This window comes from Sinohyriopsis cumingii, chromosome 16, assembly GCF_028554795.1.
Source record: "Sinohyriopsis cumingii isolate HCF-2022 chromosome 16, ASM2855479v2, whole genome shotgun sequence".
NCBI lineage: Eukaryota > Metazoa > Mollusca > Bivalvia > Unionida > Unionidae > Sinohyriopsis > Sinohyriopsis cumingii.
In genome coordinates, this window is record NC_142976.1 from 35,316,352 (window position 1) to 35,338,537 (window position 22,186).

Sequence of the window (22,186 nt, forward strand, 5' to 3'; positions counted from 1 at the left end):
CTTATTTTGATAAAATTTGGTAACTTTGCTAATATCATTAAGATGTTGGATGTATTTTTTGGAGCTTTCTTCATGCATTTTAATGATTTGATCATACATCTGATTGGCTCAGCTTGTTGCCTCTCAAAAAACTGTGTTTTGTTAATTGGATTTGGGTTAAACTTTGTACTTAGGCTTATCTCAAGAAGACCTTGAATAAGCTCAAATATGAGTGAGATCAATTTGTATAAATGAAGTGATCTTGCATCTGATTGACTGGGTTGGTCAGCACTCCAGCAAATCTAATTTTGATCAAATGTTGATCAAACTTGTTAAGTAGTCTTATATCATAAAGAGTTTGATCATGAGTAAGATGTATAAGTATCTGTGAGGTAATGTTGTTTCTGATTGGCTGAATTTGTTAGCTCTGGTTTCTAAATTTCAGCCAGACTGTGCAAATCTTGATAAAATAAAATCCTGGTTTTAGACTGGTTCTGTAATAAGTTAGAGCTGTTCCTATTAATCACATTATATTGCATCTTCTTTTTATTCTCTATCCTCTAGACATTGTCTCATCCAAGTTTTATTAAATTTGGTAAAGAAGGTTATTGTGCTTATATATTAAAGATGTAATTTTTATCAGAATTATGTTTTTTATTTTTGTGTGTGACAAGTTTACATTTTCATGTTATTTTCATGCAATTTTGTCAATTTTTACAGGTGACCGACACACTGAATGATGTCTGTGGAGTACTCAAGCATGCACAGGAAGGACAGTGAGTAAAAAGTCAATGAAAAAATATAAATTTTGAAAGCCTCTTGTTGTGTTAAATCAATTTAAAGGCATTTGACATTGGCCTTTATATACTTGAAAAATACTTTGGTGCTGTGTTGAATGATTTTAGTTCTATTTTTGTGCTAATGCCATAATAACAATTTACATCATTATTGCTCATTGACATATTGTGCACACCCAACACAGGAATAAAAAAAATCTCAAAAAGTCCACTCGTCCTGTTAGGCAAGTACAAAATATTTATGTTGCCCGGGATAAACCTGTACTCATTAACCTATTGTACTAATATTAATGTTGATGATGCTGATGACCTAAATATGAATATGTGGTAGATTGCATGCTTTCTGGAAATTGTGAATCTTTAAACATCAGTTGTTAATAATTACAAACTGTCAGTTGTTGGTAATTACAAACTATCAGTTGTTAGTAATTACAAACTCATTTGTTAGTAATTACAAACTGTCAGTTGTTAGTAATTACAAACTATCAGTTGTTAATAATTACAAACTGTCATTTGTTAGTAATTACAAACTGTCAGTTGTTAGTAATTACAAACTCATTTGTTAGTAATTACAAACTGTCAGTTGTTAATAATTACAAACTGTCAGTTGTTAGTAATTACAAACTGAAACCAGTCTGCTGTCCCTCAGATAATCACATATATGAGTATGATAAAAACAAACAGAAGACAGACTTTGTGTAGAAAGTATGGACTTTGGATAAAAACAAACAGAAGACAGACTTTATGTAGAAAGTATTGACTTTGGATAAAAACAAACAGAAGACAGACTTTGTGTAGAAAGTATTGGCTTTGGATAAAAACAAACAGAAGACAGACTTTGTGTAGAAAGTATTGACTTTGGATAAAAACAAACAGAAGACAGACTTTGTGTAGAAAGTATTGACTTTGGATAAAAACAAATTTGGCAATATTCTCACCAGAACATCTTTTCACTGCCTGATCAGGCAAGTAGTAGGAATGTTCACTCAGTTGCCAGAAATTTTCACTCACCACTGCAAGTTGAGCAAATGAATTGTCAGCCCTTAAGTTCTTATGTTACCATGATTCATACACTCTCATTAATATAAGTAACAACTGGAGGCAAGCAGAAGTGAATGAATGACTTCTTCCAGCCAAAAAATGTTCTTCTACCATATTTTAAAATATATTGCTTGTTACATTTTTGTTAAGGATGCAGTACCCTTATTTAATTCTCCTCATGAATTTTCTGCATCACAAAACACATAAAACCTGACTGTATCATAATAACTTGTAAGTCATTTCTGACTGCAAAACAACATAGACCCTGATCTGCCAACACAAAATGAGCCAGCAGATCAGGGTTTATGTTGCTAGCCCTAACAACTTGCATACACTTCGATTTTGTGGCATATTATGCAATGGCCTGGGTCTGAGCAGTTGTATCCAACTTATAAGTGAGTATATAAGTTAACTGTTTTGCCATATATAGTATATGTGCACCACAGAACAGGTCTGTATTATAGGGATATTACAATTTTCATTAAAAGAGAAATAAATCAGCATGCAAATAGCTGGGATATAGGCACTAATGACCTGACAGATATTTAATGTTTTTTGTTGGTACTTTATTTCAATATTGTATGGAATCTTAAAACATACATTAATTCCTGTTTTTCATCTGGATAGTAGTCATGGACATCTTGAGTTGTTAGGTCATGTTTTTGATAATGTAAGTTCTGAAAACATTACTGCCAATATACGTAATACTGTTTGCATTGATTCCAGTCCCTATCTTGTCACAAGTGTGTTGATGATGGCTTGTGATCAGAGTAATAATGAGGTGCATCCCTTGTACTATAAATATCTCAAATGTAATTAGCTTATCCAACATCCTTGAGATCAAAAGGTCAGATTCCCAGGTGGGAAAGTGCCTGAGGTCACATTCTCCACTCATAGCTTTGTGTTTTTTTCCTAATACCTGGCTTTTGTCTTAAAAATTGTTAAGGATTAAAAAAGGGGCAAAGAGTTGGGACCTTGCCTTGTAGCCCACTTTGACTTGTCTAGAAAGTGTTAAGGATTAAAAAAGGGGCAAAGGGTTGGGACCTTGTCTTGTAGCCCACTTCAACTTGTCTAGAAATTGTTCAGGATTAAAAAGGGGCAAAGGGTTGGGACCTTGTCTTGTAGCCCACTTCAAATTGTCTTAGAAATTGTTCAGGATTAAAAAAGGGGCAAAGGATTGGGACCTCATCTTGTAGCCCAATTCGACTTGTCTAGAAATTGTTCAGAATTGAGAAAGGGGCAAAGGATTGGGACCTCGTCTTGTAGCCCACTTCAGCTTGTCTAGAAATTGTTCAGGATTAAGAAAGGAGCAAGGTTGGGACCTCGTCTTGTTGCCCACTTCGACTTGTCTAGAAATGAAGGAATGGCCTAATTCACAAATTTTATTGGAAATTTCAGATCACTAAGCCCTCATACCTTGGTTGCCTTTGAATCAGTTGAGTGGAGACATAATGTTTGGAGACAATAGAAACTGAAGTTTTCAGTTGAGTCAGATTGAGTCAGATTGAAAAACAGAATAAGGTTCTTTTCAATGATACATCGATCTATTTTATAGGACTGTCAGCATCTGCTTCAACCCTAGGCCAGCCACTGAAATATGTTATTTGTTTTTAGTTTTTTAAAAAACCATTAATCAGTTTTATTGCTTGGTCATTGACTCACTTTCCTTTGCCTTCATTTTCTTCTAATGGTAGTGTTTATTTATACAACCTTAGTGATAACTAACTGCGTTCATTGTAGTTCAGCTGACAGCAGTTTTACTGCCAAACCTGAATTTTTCTGTCCAAGTCATCTTTTTTTGATTTAATGCTCATAGACAAGAAAGTATATGGGATGGCCTGTTGTTTGTCATCTGTCTGTTGTTTGTCATCTGTCCTTCTGTTTGCACAAGTTTGTGATCACTCCTGAACTACTTGGAAGACTGCCCTGAAACTATACTGGCATTTATCACATGGTCTGATTGCACCAGAATGGCAAAAAAATGCTACTGCTTAGACATTCAACACAGTTACATTCTTGAAAGTTTTGCTTTTTGCTAGTCCTCCTGAATGGGTGGTCATATAACATGAGATTTTACTGAAAGATTTCTTATGGTGACTAGTAGGTCATAAATGATAATGGCATCAATTTCACATCCATTGTGGCTACCAGAGCTAATATGAAAACCTCATTGTTCAAGAATATCAGAGATGGTTTCAGCACAGTAGTTAAGAAGAAGAAATGGTTTTGTGTTGGATTTCTGGAAGTTCTTTTCATATGGTAGAGCATTGGTCTTTTTGAGTAACTATTGTTTCCAGATTTATACCATGCACTTAGGTTATTTGCCCAGGTTAGTTATTAGACTAGCCACCATTTTATACACGTCATTGACTAATATTGATTTATATCAGCTGTGAATCACACTTTCAAACATAAAGGTGTCCAGTTAATGTAAGAACTGACAGTTTCACAATTGACGATGTGTTGTTTATGTTGGGAATTAGATTACATTGGCCTGTATGTTGTTTATGCTTCTTATGAGAAAGTGTTCATGTGGTTTCCAGTTCCATGCATTCCAAATGTCACCAGATGGCATTTCTCTCATCTGTCAAATTTGAGTTGCAAAAGAGATCAGTTTATTCACGACTTGCTTGACTTTGTTAAATGTGTTTTTAAACATCTGTCTTAGATTTTGGAGATATATATTCACCATTCTGACCAATTAATTATCCACATGTCAGACTGGTAAGCTGCATGTGGATGTCATCCTGATTGGTCAGTGATCCAGGTAGAACTCCAAAAGGCCTCATTTGATTGACAATTTATGGTAAGTCACTTACAGATACCTATGTGTTTCATTACAATGTACTAGTACAGCTGATGTGTTGGCAGCTGTTTTGCAAAAATACCTCCTTGGCATTCCAGTCACAATCATCTGTCCAATTTTTCCTCGAGTAAAATATAATTTCACTGTAAATTTATCTTCCAAGTTTCACCTGTAAGCCTAAGCAAGACATTGGTATATTTTTACTGTGGCATTTTCATAGTTGTTAGCATAGGTATCAGCATTAAGTTTTTGCACTGTTGTTAGCATGGATGTCAACATTGGGCTTTTGCACTGTTGTTAGCATGGATGTCAACATTGGACTTTTGCACTGTTGTTAGCATGGATGTCAACATTGGACTTTTGCACTGTTGTTAGCATGGATGTCAACATTGGGCTTTTGCACTGTTGTTAGCATGGATGTCAAGCAGCAGGGGGGGCGAATCCGACATTTTGTCCAAACGTCATTTGGCTTAATTAGTACTTTCTGCACTCAGCGGATCCGGTGTCGTCAGCGCTGGTAAAAAAAAAACGACGTCGTCGTCGAGGGGATCATCCGGAACGTCATTTGGTTTAATTAATACCTTCTGCGCGCCGATCCCAGCGTCGTCAGCGTCCGGTAAGCACATCGACGATCGCGTCGATGTCATCGCCCCCCCTGCTGCTAAGTGGCTATTTGCAATTTAACCGAATATTTGGTCAAGTCCGATACGATATCGTGTCCGAGGATCATGTAAATTTATCGTTACAAATCCATGTGGGGTCGACTGAGCATGACTAAAAAAGTTTCGAAAAACATTAAAGTCCATGTCACCGCCGCACCATGTCTGCCAAATATTTCGTAGCGTGTGTGTATCAACGCCGTTGAATACAGCAAGAATATTACAGTTGTCTCTGATTACTTTTGGAATCTGAGTGTATCGTTGAGTGACATATATCACGTCGGTGTTTTTATGCCTGCCTCTGGAAAATATCCTAGCTGGGTTTTTTTGATTGTCTAACATAACATCATCGTACACGACTAGATTGTTGACGTCGCCATCAATATCATCGATACCTGGTGCATCATTGATATCTGTAATAAACTCAATAACATTTTTTTTAGCGATCGCTGATGCATTCTCGTTAAAATCTTTCAACACCTCGTAGCATCGTTGATCATCTACGCTAGGAGCAACCAAATACAACTTATCCCACTTCATCCATCTCATTATTAAATTAAGTAACAATTGCGTCTTGCCGGATCCAGATGGTCCGATGATAATCATCCGGATCGAGTTTGGTAACGCTGCAACATGCTTAACTGGTTCTCTTGTTTTAGTCGCTGAAAAGTCAATTATATTCATGTCTCTATACATAAATTATGGATTTATATTGTGTGAAGTGTAGAGTGCGTACTGGCACAAATGATATGACAACCGTTACAACAAGAAATAACAGATCGGCGCTTACTGGTAAGTGTGTACAATGCGGTACAAAGAAATTTAGATTTATTTCTGCTAGACCCGGAGATGTTTTAAAAAAAAGCGAGGAGGTGATATTGCAGCCAAGTTATCAAAACTCCCCGGAACACCGTGGGCAAAGTATCCAGGAGAAAAACACCTCCCAGGATATAGCTACTGTGGCCCCGGAACACGATTAGATATCAGACTCGATGATCAAAATCAGCCGCGACCCGGTGAGTATCCAATAAACGCTATCGACGAAGCATGTCGGATACATGATATAGCTTATCGTAGCGGTGATCTGCAACAGCGTCATATCGCGGATGTAAAATTAATTCACGCGTTAAATGCTATTCCCGATAAATCCGTCAAAGAAAAATTGGCCTCATGGTTGGTAAAATCGGCTATGAAAGGTAAATTAATGATTGGAAGCGGAGCTTCTCGCGCTGGTAATTGAAAACGCTAGCGTTTATAATAACAACATGGAATCCATCTATTATTCTCCGAGAGGATACTGGAAAGGAAAGGCCGCAATTGGTAAACTCGCAAGCGCTGCAAAGGTAACAAAGGCCACTGCGGCTAATTGGTTATCCAAACAGGCTATATGGCAAATTTATCTACCACCACCTAAACAAATCAACTTCTCGCGCTTTGATGTCAGCGTACCCAATGAAGTTCATCAAGCTGACATATTATTTCTGCCGCATGACAACGGTTACAAATACGCGCTAACCGTAGTTGATGTTGCGAGTCGATACAAACAAGCGGAGCCGTTGAAAACAAAGTCAGCAACTGAAGTAGCCGCTGCGTTTGAAAGAATTTATCGAAGAGGTCCTCTGCGCTGGCCAAATCTACTACAAGTTGATCCCGGTAGTGAATTTCGCGGCGCTGTTTTATCAACGCTGAAACATCATAGCGTCGCGATACGACGAGGTCATACTGCGCTACATCGTGATCAGGCAATTGTTGAACGATTCAATCGGACTCTTGCTGAACGGTTATTTGGGTATCAATACGCGAAGGAATTCATCCAAGAAAAACGATCTCGTGAATGGGTCAAAAGGTTGCCAGGCGTAATTGCAGCGTTAAATAACGAGATTACCCGAGCAATCAACATGAAGCCCAGCGACGCGATTAAATACGAGTATATACCCGGAAGATCAAAAATAGATAGCGTTTCCAAGCCGATTCTCGGCGATGTCACTGTTAGATATCTATATGAACCAGGAGAGCTTGAAGGCGGTAAAAAAAGAGCTACTGATCCTATTTGGAGTGTTACCACACATAACATATCAACGATAACACGATCAACTGGTAGACCACCGATCTATAGACTGGATTCAACTGCTCCTCAGCGCGGATTTACACGAGAGCAACTACAAGTGATACCTGACGATACTCAATTACCCCCGCGTGGTCTTAACTAGCGCCGTTGCGTCTATTACACTCAAGACAGGTCAACCTCACATTGTTTTTAACATGACCGAGACTGTTATCGATTCTGTCCACGGTAAATTGGCGAGCGTCTTTATCCGAATAACGCCAGCGCATTACACAATTACAACTTGCGCAGTGATTATTCTGTTGTTGTCGTAACGCAATTATTAATTCGGCATCAATATCAAAACGCCGCTGTTTTTTTTTATCCTGTTGGCGGTAACCCGAGAGTTTTCTATCAATGACGCTTGCATCGATGACTCCGTCACTGGCTTTGTCACTGGCTTCGTCAATAACAATTCTTCGAAGCTGATTTATCCTTCGTACTCTGGACACTGCAAGATAGACTAGATTTGACCATTCGATGCGATTATCAACCATCCAAACAATTGTGTCCGTGATGGTTAGTCCCTGCGAGGAATGTATTGTTGTTGCGTATCCTAGCGTCCACGGGGATTTATCAGCACGTAGCGCGTCCTCGACGACGCTGATATCAACGAGCACAATATCATTCAGCACGAGAATTTGTTTTTCTGTCCGGCCCGGGATTTCAACTTCAATGTTCTGCCGCCGTGTGTCCGCGGGTCTATAACATAACGGCACTGGACGCGTTGGAAACTTTTCCTTATGCAACGTAAACAACTTCCGCTGAAGTGTGTCCCTGACTATCTTTCTACTCGCTACAATCAAATCGTTTGGTCTCCATGTTTCCCAGAATTCATTTAACGGCGTTTCCGGAATCACCTCGCGGATTATTTCACACTGAATTCTATCCGGCTGTAATCTGATTAATTTTTTAACCCCGCGCAGTTGTTCATCAAGTGCCCGGTAATCAGTATCGGTTTCTTCATAATAGTCCACAAAACCCTTTAACCAATCATGTGGACCCTCGCCGACAAATGGTGGTGGTTGGCCATGGTCGCCACACATGATCACCGCTGTATTCGCGCGCAGCAACCAATCAAGAAACATTTGTAAAACATCTAACGAAACAGTACATATCTCATCCCAAATGATAACCCCAGGAATAAATTTTTCACCCATTCGATCAGGAGTCCACTCACCGCCGCTGTATCGAAAAAAGCTGTGATAAGTAACGGCGTCAACATTTCGTTGTTTTATTTCTCGCGCTAGTCTATGGGTCGGTGTAAGCACGATTATACTTGCCCGCGTTCGAAATAATTCAATTGCCCGATTCGTCTTTCCCGACCCGCCACAGCCGCTTAAATAAACTGTTTTGTGTCTACAAATTGGATCAGAACACGGTGGTGCATTAGACCATTCTGATAATTTATCACCGCGTAAGTAATTGTTTTCAACGGTGACATCTGCTGACGGGGAATAATCGCGTCGTATTTCATTTTTAATTCTCCATGTACCCCAACTCTCGTCCGGACTAGTAAACTCGGCTACGTTTTCCTTATACGCTACGTCAACATAAAACGAATCAACGGCTACTCTAACCGCGGTGTCGGGGAATCTATTTATCATCGAGAATAAATTGATAGCGGCGTAACCCAGCATAGACGCCCTCAAATGCGGGTATGCCGGGCTGTCTCCGTCGCTGTAGGTAACAACTGTACCCAACTTTGTTCCATTGGACAAGAAAGCTGTTTCGCAGTTCGCGTATCTATTTTTCGCCACTGCGTCCTTGATTACGAAATCATATTCTGCGTCATCTATAATCAGCCGTGAGCAATATCGTTTGTAGTCGTGGTTTTTTCCACCTTGTGTGAATTTACCGATTATTCTTCTACCGAGATCTTTTGCCTCGCGGTTTCGTTGGTTGAATATCCTCCTGGACCATTCGATGATATATTCTTCGTCGGCATCGATGTGTTTTTTGGACTCGTCAATTATGCTATCTAGACGCTCCGGTTCTGGTAACCAGACTTCAGTCTGCGCTCGGTATGATATAATCGCGTCACTGACAATCAACGATACAAGCATGCTACAATCAATCATGTACCGTAGCAGCGCTATTGGCAACCACTTCTTTTCAGCTATGTGTCTACCGATCCAAATATAGCAACAGCGATGAAGTCCTGCCGCGAACTCAAATGATACTATGCGAGCGAATCCGGTTAAATCAAAATCAGGCAGTGGTCCATTAATAGCAACACGAGTCATTTCATGTCTGGGGTGTCCAAATCGTTTGAAATACTCAGCGGCGGATCCATACCCGAGAAAACTCGCTGGATAACAGGCAACCATATCAACGGAAATCATAGCGTCGCGGTTGTATTCAGTGTTCCATAGTCCACCGTGATAGTATTCCAAACAACTGGATTGTACATCCGGTAGAAATTCCTTGCGTGTTGGACTCCACGCATTTTTCCTCGCTGCAACATGAGCCGCAACCGATGGAATCGTAAAACAATTTGTTAGCAGTTGTTCATCATGCTCTTCAAATTCTATGGCGGTTTTTTTCATCCTGTTGTGAAACGCTTCAGTGCGATATAATTCGCCGTTTGGTCTTACAAACTGATCAAAGGTATCAGCGCTGCGAAGTAACCACACTGATACAGGGTCGTTTTTACACAAATAAGCGATAGCATCAAATAGTTTCCTCTCCGCGAGAAACCCGTTCTCTTCCAGGAATTCCCCCGGGATATACTTTACCGTTCTATCCCGTGGAAACACTGTGATCGCGGGCGTCCACGCGTGTTCGTTATGATCAATAATTTTGATTGGGGATCCATTTGATTTGTACTTCGATTCGTATAATACTTCACCGGTTATCGTTGTAACGGTTATTGGAAATCTCAACGACGTTTCTAATCTCGCTATGTCGCTGATGGTTGCTCCACGCTCGCGCACTGTCTCCTCCCACCGGTTGATTTTGCTACGTCGTAAATCAGTCAACTTGTTTCCTCGACACGCATTTGTAAAATGCTCTGTTACTCGTTCTGCTACACAATTTATCCCCGTTGACTGTTTCATCGGCGCTAGTTTTCCGATATCAGGTTTCTTATTTAACGGGTATATTCCATAAACAACTGCTGTTTCAGGATACGCTCGTTCATAGTATGGTCTGTCAATTCCGGTTAACAACCCCGGCTTGGAGTCGCGGCTAACAATGACTGTTTTCTTTTCGCTGAGAACTGGTTCAAATTTATCACGTATGATCCAATCACCTGATTCCACCCGGACAATGAATTTTACTCTGAAGAAATACCTTTTACCGTCAAGTTGTGATATTATCGTTGCTGCGCGGTTGTCGTTCATGGTAGCATCAACAACACCATCAATTCGAAATGTTGACCAACTATGAGATGCACCATCACGCTTGAATTCATTGATACAATCGCGTATTTTACTCAACAGGGTTCTATCGTTTATTAACGCTTTTGGTGCGTCCTTGAGGACTCTATCGAGATTGAACTTAATATTTTTCCAGGGCTTAATTGCTGCTAATCTCTCGAACTCATCCATATAATTAAAACAAGTATTTAAATGAAAGAATATAGTATAATGAATCACTGTAAATGGTTGATGATTGGGTCGACAACCCCGTGCAATAAATCATGTAGAGGTGAATTCTGCGGGTACCATTTACAAAGCGTTCGTAATGGTTCTCTTGGTCCCCTCCCGTGCTTGGTTTGCCACGTCGGTGTAAGAGGAAAATCGCAGTTGTGTATCAATTGTGGCGGAAAGCGATACAGGGAACTAAAACGCTATTATGACAAGCGAATTAAAAACGCCGTCATTGACCCCACCGCCGACTTCGTCATCAAAACCCCCCAAGACTACGTTGAAAGATTTATAATTAAACCAAATAATAAATTAGACAAATAGTATTATTATACAAATGGACCAAGAATTTCAGCCGCATCCTGTGCTCGTCAATTACGAGGCATCTCGCGACGGCATTGTTAGAAACCGCAAACTGAAGAAGCCGGTTGGTACCGTAAGTAATCAGGGGTATCTGGTGTTTGGTGCCGGAAAGAAGAAGTACCATGTTCATAGGGCGGTATTTGAGGTATTCAACGGATTAATCGAAAATGGACTTGTGATTGATCATATTAATAATAATAAGACTGATAATTCTCTTATAAACTTGCAAGCTGTCTCGCAGAGTCAAAATACCAAAAAAGGCCAAACCGGTAAATACCCAAAGAAAGCAAAACCCGTAAAGTCATTTGATACAACAACTCACGAGGAAAAAATATTTCAGTCGATGAATGAAGCCAGTAGATACTTTGACATTTGTATCGCCTCAATACGAAAAGTAGCAGAACGAGTATATCAAACAGCAATCTCAAAAAAGACCGGGCATAGAATTCGATTTTCATATGTAGATACGAAGTCACCGGCGCCTATGGCGCTGACGAAGTCGCCATGACAATAAATTGTCCATTCCGGAAGAAAACGAATTATTAAACACCTTCGGAATTGATACGCGGGGGTTTCATTTTTTTTTATTTAAAAACAAGATGTTTTATAGGAATAATGAATATCGAAGACATCAATAATATATTAGCCGAGATTTCAAAATTAAAAAATCAAGGAATTGAATTATCTGATGGTCTCGACAGTGAAAAAATATTATCCGATTATGAAATTATTAACGAGCAATCAAAACGGGGGCGTTTTACCCTGGCCCGCGAGTACTTTTTTGTAAAACGATTACAACATACGATTAATGAAAACTTGTACCACAATGACGCAAATGCATTCATTGGACTATTTACTGCCGTTGAAATAATACGAAAAAAACTCGGACGTGTTTATGAACGACGCCGGGAGATTTCTAGCAAGATCAAAAACATTAGAAGGATTATAGACGAAAACTCCGGCGAGAAATTAGAAATTGCTTCGCAATTGCAATAATGGTAGGCGAATCACTTACTACTCGGCTAGCCAGAGAGCGGCTAGCGGCGCTTAAAAAGTTCATACCGTTACGAGACAGGGTCCGAGAGCAACTTCAAACGCGGCAGCAACTACAAACCGATTTTACTGTTGGAAGCGAACAACTCTTTGCCCCGGTAACTAAAGCGACCAAAGATGTTACGGCGGCAACTGTACCCGTCCTCGATGCGCTTGAAAAGATAGCGGCTGAGACCGAACAAACAAAAAGGTCTTTAGAAACACTAGCGGCTGCTACAACACGGAGGCCACCGCCACTCGCTATAACCGAACCACAAGAACCTTATGTTACAATGGCCGACGAAGAAGAACTAGGTGCTACCGCAAGAGAACCAGAAGAAGAAATACCGGAAGAAACACCGGAAGAAGAAATACCAGAAGAAGAAAAAGAGAGGAATATACCCCGTAATGTACTTAAGAAGAGCACAATAGATCAAATTAGAGACCTCAGGGACAGGAGGGAAGAATTAATTGATTTTACTGCCTCCAATTTTGCTAAGAGCATACGAGATAAGGAGCATATCAATAGCGGTTACAAGAAAAGTATAAAGTCGTTAAAGGATTGGACAAGAATAGTGTATTTAGCGAGTAAACACGAGAATGCATTACTACGTGGTGATGGCCCCGATTACGACGCATTCCACAATAAAGTAAAAAGTAGAATACCAAAAAAAGGAAAAGGATACTCTGTTGGTAAAGAATCCTACGGCGTTACCTGTCCTAACAGTGTTCTCAGTGATATATCACGGCTAGAGGTACTAATCGGAGGAAAACGAGCCGGAAATAACTCTCCGGAAATAATCAATGAGGCCGCTGATATTTGCAAGCGGTTATTTACGGGTGGTATCATGGACGTTAGTGCGTATCGAACGCTCATAGACGAACTCGTGGATGATTAAAAAAATTATAAAATTATTATCGTTTTTGACTATTTTTGGCCATTTTTTGACTGTTTTTGGCCATTTTTGACCGTTTTTCGAGGGCAAAAACCCCAGGAAATCATTTAGAGAAAATCGATGTTTTTGCTGAAAAATCGAAAAAAAACGACTATAGGCAACAAAAAACGACCAAAAATGACTAGAAATCAGGAAAACACCGGAAAAAAACCGGATTTTTATCGAGGGCAAAAACCCCAGGAAATTTTGATAAAATTTATTCCGGTTTTCCACACGGCGGTGGGAAAGGGGAAAGGGGTGATCACAATCACTGGTGATCACAATCACTAATTGAAAAACCGGTGTTTTTATAATAAAGATGATCATACACTACAACCACGATAAACCAGTACTCGTCTACGTGGTAAACTCGCGATTGCCTGTTTACCGCGCGTACTATGGAGATGGTCTCGGTAGCACCATTGCGGGGTTATTTACAAGAATGGCTCCAAAAGTAGCTCCGTTAGCCAAACAATTAGGAATGAAGGCTATTGATGTTATTCGTGATAAGGGTATTAGTGCTATTGGAGATGTTGCCGGAAAGGCGCTTTCTGCAGCAAAGGACAAACTAATGTCGTTGGTGAAATCCAAGAGATTTTCAAGAAAAAAACAGAAACCACCGGTGATGCCATCAACGACGGTGATGCCTGCAAATGTCAGTAAAGTAATAAATAACGCCGTGGAAGAAAAACTAGAGTCGTTGGCGGCTCAGTCATCCACCAACGCGCCCATGAACACAATAGCGGGGGAGTGGTCTTAAACAGAATTCAAAGAAAATCGCAATTGAAAACATCAACATGATAAATAATAAAATGTTTGCGCGAACCGCTGATTCCGCGTTTGATATGGATGCCCCAGTGCGCAGGGATGATTCTGTCCGTGATTATCAATATTATTCTTATTATGCAGCGCAACCCGACCTACGATCGCGAATTGAACTTCAAGTCCAAGATACCAGTAGATACTTTCTGCCATGTGAAGCGTTTATCGAAATTGAGGGAGAACTCGTGACAAATGCCGCCGATAATGCACCATACGCAGATAACGATCGTGTTCGAGTTGGCTTCGTTAACAACGGTATCATGGCGTTATTTGAGAGCGCCAGATATCTTATTGACGGGCGAGAAATTGAATCAATAGAACGCGAGGTTGATGTTGCAACGACGATAATTGGGTTAGCGAGATACTCGGACGATTATACGAGATCGACGGGCCCATCTATGATGTTTGCGAAGGACACCACCGATAACGCTGATCATCTTCAATACGTTAACGTGCTGGTGGAAAGAGATACCGCAGTTGACCCACAGGCTGAAGCAAATAACCCAGACCGCAGAGCAAGACCAGACGCTAATTTCACTGTTATAAAAAGTCTTAACGATAATTACAATATGGGATTCGCAGCACGAGTAACAATGTTGCAAAGACCACGCCGACAGTTTTCATGCGCGATTCCACTCCATCACATATTTGGATTCTGCAGAAATGTCAGGAGGGTTATCTATGGGGCTAAGCATACAATCGCGCTGACGCGAAGGGGCGATGATAACAATGCAATATGGCATGCTGCTGGCGTCGCTGCCGGTAAAGTCATTTTAACTAAAATGGCATTGTGGATGCCGGTGCTGACTCCATCAGTTACCACGGAAGCACGATTGTTAGCATTTATGGAACAGGGAGGAAAATCGTTGTTGAGTTGGCTAGCGGTAACAACTGATGCTAAAGAGGATAACGTCGCCGATACGTTTACATGGCACCTGGCATCAAAACAGGGTGTTTCAGCCCCGCGTCATATTTTTATAGCGCTACAGAATAGGGAACGATTGGGCAGTCAAGAACGCAGCCATATGATATTTGATAAATTAGGAGTCAGGGATGTTTCGCTGAGAATAAACGGACAACAGGAACCATCCGAGGATATACAGCTTAATTACGGCGACAACCATGTCGCACGTGTGTATCATCGATTGCTGTCATACATGGGTCGTGATCAAAACGTCGACACCGGTTTGCAAATATCACAACTTGATTTTAAAAAGCTGTATCCGATTTATTATTTTTCGTTGGAACATTTTGATTTAACGAGACAATCCGTCGTTGATATACACTTCCGAGCTCGTATAGACCCGGCTGGTGTTAATTATAGAGCGGTTGCTGTCATTCTCAGCGATAAATCAATGCTGCTAGAAGGCGTTGGTGGACGAATGAGAATCGTTGATGCACCAGTGGAAAACATGTAATTGAAAGCACAAACACGTTTACAATAAAATGTCGTATAGTGTCGTCAGTGTAGAGTTGACTGATGGTCAAGTCAAGAAATTACGATCAAAGTCGGCTAAACAGTGCGGGACCACAATAACGCTGAAGCCGTCACAGATGGCGGGTGGTAATCATAAGATATCGTTGACGGCGCGTCAAATAAAACATTTCAATGATGCGATGAAGAATAAAAAGGGTGTTCAGGTAGATTTCTCGGCCGCAGCGATTAAAAACATGGAAAAGACCGGCGGGATATTTCCGTTGTTAGCTGCGATTTCAGCGTTGATTGCCGCGGCCGCACCAGCAGTGGCGAAGGCGGCGGCGTTAGGAGCCGTTGGTACCGCGGCGGGGATGGCATTGAAGAAGGCAACCGGGAAAGGCTATAAAAAAAAACGATCCGTGGCCGGAAAGGGTCTAAGACTACCGGGAACCCCGTATTCATGGTACTCGGGAAAGGGTCTAAGACTACCGGGAACCGTTTATTGACTTGGGAGTCAATGACTCCTGAGTCAATGACTCCCATGTCTAATTTTGATTTAATAGACGCCGCAAACGCGCTAGCGATAAAAAACTTCAGAGGTGTTTTTATGAGGGATCAATTACCGGCGGCACCAAGGAATATTGAAACAGGCATAATTAACCTCGATGGGTCCTCCGGAGCGGGAACTCATTGGGTTGCATACGCGATTGATCCGCGTGCAATCGTCTATTTTGATTCATACGGGTTAGCCCCGCCAAACGAGTTCATGCGGTATATCCGGGCGTGTTCAGCCCGGGCGTTTTATTCCACGTTGCCAACACAGCGATTAAGTGACCCACCGATATGTGGCCGTGAGGCATTGAACGTACTCGCGGCGATTTCATCATCGCGAAAACCACCTCATGTAGTTGTAAACGAATACACTAGTGGGGTCGTAGAGGCCCGGCGGGTTAATTAGAAACGCCGTTTTTTTTTACAATAACGATGATTGATATTTGGGGACGACCGGTTTCGGCGCTGAAGGAATCCACGGAAACGCTCGCCACCGATGACATAAAAAAACTAATCGAGGATGAAATCGCCGATACGTTGAATTTAACCAGTGTTGACCCAGGTGAAAAAGTCGTATTTCAAGACCGCCAGGGTAAATTGAAATCCAGTAATGTGTCCCTGGATGATGTTTTAACACGACAGCGTGATGCCGCCGAGGACACTATCGCGTTGTATACCGGCGACGGACGACTCAAACCGGGTGAACATATATCGGCGGTAACATTAGTCAAAGACGGTTTTATAAGGTTGGATAGATCGGTGACCGAACTCGACGCGCAGGTGAAAAAATCTGCCACCGAGGTGAAGAAATCTATCACCGATATACAGCTCACTACCGCTAGTTTTTTCGGGACCCCGACGGTAACCGAACCGAATATTACAACAATAAGGAATACTATTTTGGATTTTGCAACGCTGTCGGGCCAATTTTACACGTTGCGAAAAAATGTTAACAGGATCGATGTCAACTTTGATAAATTCTTTGGTAAAAAAAATACCAAGCTGGATGAGATTACAACAACTATAAATGATATCACTGCGTATGGACAGGAAATAAAAACAATCAAAACTGATGTTGCAACAAACAAAAGGAGTGTAGACGCGCATGAACGGGAAATAGAAATAATCGGCGCTAATGTTGCAACGATCATAAATAATGTAGACTCGCATGGACGGAAAATAGAAACAATCAAAACTGATATTGTAGCGAACAAAAGGAATATAGACGCGCATACACAGGACATAATGACAATCAGAGCTGATATTGAAGCGAACAAAAAGGGTGTAGACGTGTATAGAGGGGAAGTAGGAACGATCAAAACTGATGTTGCAACGAGCAAAAGAAATATAGACGTGTATGGACAGGAAATAAAAACAATCAAAACTGATGTTGCATCGAACAAAAGGAATATAGACGCGCATACAGGGAAAATAGAAACAATCGAACTTGATGTTGCAGCGAACAAAAGAAATATAGACGCGCATACAGGGGAAATAGAAACGATCAAAACTGATATTGTAGCGAATAAAAAAGGTATAGACGTGCATGAACAGAGAATAGGAACGATCAAAACTGATATTGTGGCGAACAAGAATAATATAGACGCGCATGAATGGAGAATAGAAACAGTCAAAACTGATGTTGCAGCGAACAAAAAAGATGTGGACGCGCATACACGGGAAATAGATACACTCATTACTAAGGTTGCAGCGAACAAAAAAAATGTGGACGCGCATATACAGGAAATAGATATACTCATTACTAGGGTTGCAGCGAACAAGAATAATATAGACGCGAATTTGCGGAGAATAGAAATAATCGGAACTGATGTTGAAGCGATTAAAGACGGACTACCGAGAGTAGCAGAGCAATTCGAAAAAATAAAAATTCCTCATGAGAACATCATCAACACAGTATACACAATTCGGCATGGATCATTCGATTGGACTCCTACACAGAATACAGTAAATACTACCGCAACTGTTAAGGGCATTTATCGATTGACACTGGTTTCAATGATGCAGTTTAATATATTATCGTCGAGTTCATCCGGGTTTAACAATACAATAACAACAATTATAGACAAGAACGCAACTGAACAGTTTACAATTTATGCCGTTGATGGAAATTTAGCCCGGGCAAACATCACATGGTATGTGGAATTTGTAGCGAATCTAAGTAATTAAAAACACTAGCTCTTTTAGAATAAAATGACCACCAGGGTAATTGAATCAGAGGTATCACCGACGTCACATCAATATCGATTCGATACCGCAAAAGAATTCTCCGCGAACTTAAAAACGCTTTCCGAACAATACCGTGCAAAAATAAAAAAATACCGTCGTAAAATAACCGCCATCGACGCGGTCGTGTACTCGGTGTCGGGTATAGTAGCTGGCACCGGTGTTATTTTATCCACGGTGACCACGATAGCCCCGATCGCTGTTCCAATCGCTGTCTCCGCGATGACAACAGTTGCTGGAGTCGCCAACGCAATCACTAGAAAGATATCATCGTGTTTTCAGAAAAAACTCAACGAGTATACAGTAAAACATCAAATAGTATCCGACGCATACTCGAAATTATCCGGGTTGATCTCATTATCGATTGATAATTTGTTCGTATCCGATGTTGAATTCTCCACGATGGTCCAGTTGTATAGCTCCGCGATGTCAAAAATCGAGGATTTTTAACTGGAAGCCGGAACCACCTGGTTGCTGAAATTAGACACTAAAGACAACGAATAATAATAATGTCGCTGAACCCCGAAGGGTTTCAGTTGCTTCAACGGATCGCGGAGAACACCACTCCGGTACAAACAAATATGATATCGATAACGTCAACGAAACCCGAATTCAGTGTGAACTTCCCGTCGCCGGTTCCAGTGAAGGAAATAGCGCTGGCAAAATTGCGAATATATCACAGTTGGCCTAATATTCGAGCGAACGCATTTAACGGACAACAACCTAATAACTCGCTGGTTTTTGCACGGACAAATAAACCCGATGGGACCCCAAACTGGGAGGAGGTTACAATACCAACTGGGTCATACCAAATAGAGCAAATCAATAAAGAATTTCAACGCAGGATAAAATCGATCACAGGAAAAGAATCAAAAATCGCTATTACGGTTCATGAACCGACGTTATCGTCGACGATTGAAATAAGCACACCGGGGTATATGGTTGATATTTATAACAGTTCAATAAGAACCATACTAGGATGGCCTAAGAATCCACCCGCGGACGCCCCCCCCATCAACTATCTCAGATACGATAACGGAGATGGTGGTAGGCATATTGCTCCATACAACGTAAATATTGCATCGGTGATAGCAATCAATCTAGTATGTGATGTTATCGAAGGGAGTTACCAGGTGGATACCAAGCAATCAAATCAGGCTCAACAGGGATATATCCTTTATTCATTTTCACCAACAGCCCCTCCGGGATTTTTAATCGTTGAGAGTCCGATTAATCCGGTCTATATGCGATGCCATGATCGGTTTCTAACGAGAATTAATTTTAGAATTACCGATCAGTCAAATAACCTAATTGATCTGCAAGAGGAGGAGTTAGTGATCACTCTGTTTGTAAGATCATAGCAGCAGGGGGGGCGATGACATCGACGCGATCGTCGATGTGCTTACCGGACGCTGACGACGCTGGGATCGGCGCGCAGAAGGTATTAATTAAACCAAATGACGTTCCGGACGATCCCCTCGACGACGACGTCGTTTTTTTTTTACCAGCGCTGACGACACCGGATCCGCTGAGTGCAGAAAGTACTAATTAAGCCAAATGACGTTTGGACAAAATGTCGGATTCGCCCCCCCCCCCCTGCTGCTTGTCAACATTGGGCTTTTGCACTGTTGTTAGCATGGATGTCAACATTGGACTTTTGCACTGTTGTTAGCATGGATGTCAGCATTGGGTTTTTGCACTGTTGTTAGCATGGATGTCAACATTGGGCTTTTGCACTGTTGTTGGTATAGGTATTAGTGTTAAGTTTTTGCAGTGTTGTTACTATATCTGTCAGCATCAAGTTTTGGCATTGTTAGCATAGTTGTCACCATTAAGCTGTTGCATTGTTGTTAGCATGGATGTAAATGTTGAGCTTTATGCATTGATGTTAGCATAGGTGTCATTGTTAAACTTTTACATTATTATTTTAGGTGGGCCAGGCTTAGTAGAGCACATGGCTGACTCATTGTATCTGGGATATTATTTTAGGTGGGCCAGGCTTAGTAAAGCACATGGCTGACTCATTGTATCTGGGATATTATTTTAGGTGGGCCAGGCTTAGTAAAGCACATGGCTGACTCATTGTATCTGGGATATTATTTTAGGTGGGCCAGGCTTAGTAGAGCACATGACTGACTCATTGTATCCAACATATTTTTTTAGGTGGGCCAGGCTTAGTAGAGCACATGGCTGACTCATTGTGTCTGGGAGATTATTATAGGTGAGCCAGGCTTAGTAGAGCACATGGCTGATTCACTGTATCTGGGATATTTTTTTAGGTGGGCCAGGTTTAGTAGAGCACATGGCTGACTCATTGTATCTGGGATATTATTTTAGGTGGGCCAGGCTTAGTAGAGCACATGACTGACTCATTGTATCCAACATATTATTTTTGGCGGGCCAGGCTTAATAGAGCACATGGCTGACTCATTGTGTCTGGGAGATTATTATAGGTGAGTCAGGCTTAGTAGAGCACATGGCTGATTCACTGTATCTGGGATATTTCTTTAGGTGGGCCAGGCTTAGTAGAGCACATGGCTGATTCACTGTATCTGGGATATTTTTTTAGGTGGGCCAGGCTTAGTAGAGCACATGGCTGACTCATTGTATCTGGGATATTATTTTAGATGTGCCAGGCTTATTAGAGCACATGGCTGACTCATTGTATCTGGGATATTATTTTAGGTGGGCCAGGCTTAGTAGAGCACATGGCTGACACATTGTATCTGGGATATTATTATCGGTGGTCCAGGCTTAGTAGAGCACATGGCTGGCACATTGTACCCAGGGGATTTTTCACCTGATATGGGGATAGGAGACAAAGTTGTTTTGTTACTTACAATGGAATCCCAAGTCCATCTCATTAGAGAGACTTTCATATTGGCAAATGCTTAGATAAGTAACTATTGGTGTTTGGGATTGGCAATTTCACCTGCCTTCATGCAGATGGTTGAAAATTACACCTGTGGTTCTTTATAGCATATTGGAACCATGATTTTCATCTCTAGATTCCCCTGTTTCTCCAACTCTTGAAGTTCCCAACCACTTGCAAAAGTCTTTTTTATTTGTGCATTCAATTTTGGATGATGTGCTTTTGGTCTAATGAAAGGAAGTTGAATATCCAGAGACAAACTCAGATTGAAGAACTGATGATTATTTGCCAAAGAAAGACTTTGGTCTAAATAAAATGTCTGCTTACATTATTACTTAGCATTAAAGTAAAGTAAATCTTTCCTTTTTTCATTGAACTAACTGATTCAGTCTGTCATGAAATTTGATGATGCCACAAAACCCAGGAACAAAGGTGCATGATGAAAAAAATGTGGCATTCAGCCTAATGAGTTAACAGCTACAGTCACTCATAAGACTGACTTGATGTGGTCTTGTATACTGGGATTAAGTCTTGTAAGTTAACAGCCACTCATAAGACTGACTTGATGTGGTCTTGTATACTGGAATTAAGACTAGTGAGTTAACATTCACTCATAAGACTGACTTGATGTGGTCTTGTATACTGGGATTAAGCCTTGTTAGTTAACATTCACTCATAAGACTGACTTGATGTGGTCTTGTATACTGGAATTAAGACTAGTGAGTTAACATTCACTCATAAGACTGACTTGATGTGGTCTTGTATACTGGAATTAAGCCTTGTAAGTTAACAGTCACTCGTAAGACTGACTTGATGTGGTCTTGTATACTGGAATTAAGCATTGTAAGTTAACATTTATTCATAAGACTGACTTGATGTGGTCTTGTATACTGGAATTAAGTCTTGCAAGTTAACATTTGTTCATAAGACTGACTTGATGCGGTCTTGTATACTGGAATTAAGCCTTGTAAGT

The 22,186-nt window shown here is 40.9% G+C and overlaps 1 protein-coding gene across 3 annotated transcripts in view; it reads left to right on the forward strand.

Moving 5' to 3' along the window:
- LOC149780199 (choline transporter-like protein 4) overlaps positions 1 to 22,186 on the forward strand; it is a 234,626-nt gene that overhangs the window by 150,406 nt on the left and 62,034 nt on the right. For all 3 annotated transcript variants that reach the window (XM_089936955.1, XM_089936953.1, XM_089936954.1), the window contains exon 15: positions 700 to 755. In XM_089936955.1, coding sequence (XP_089793081.1) covers positions 700 to 755 — 56 coding nt within the window. The remainder of the gene's footprint in view (positions 1 to 699; positions 756 to 22,186) is intronic.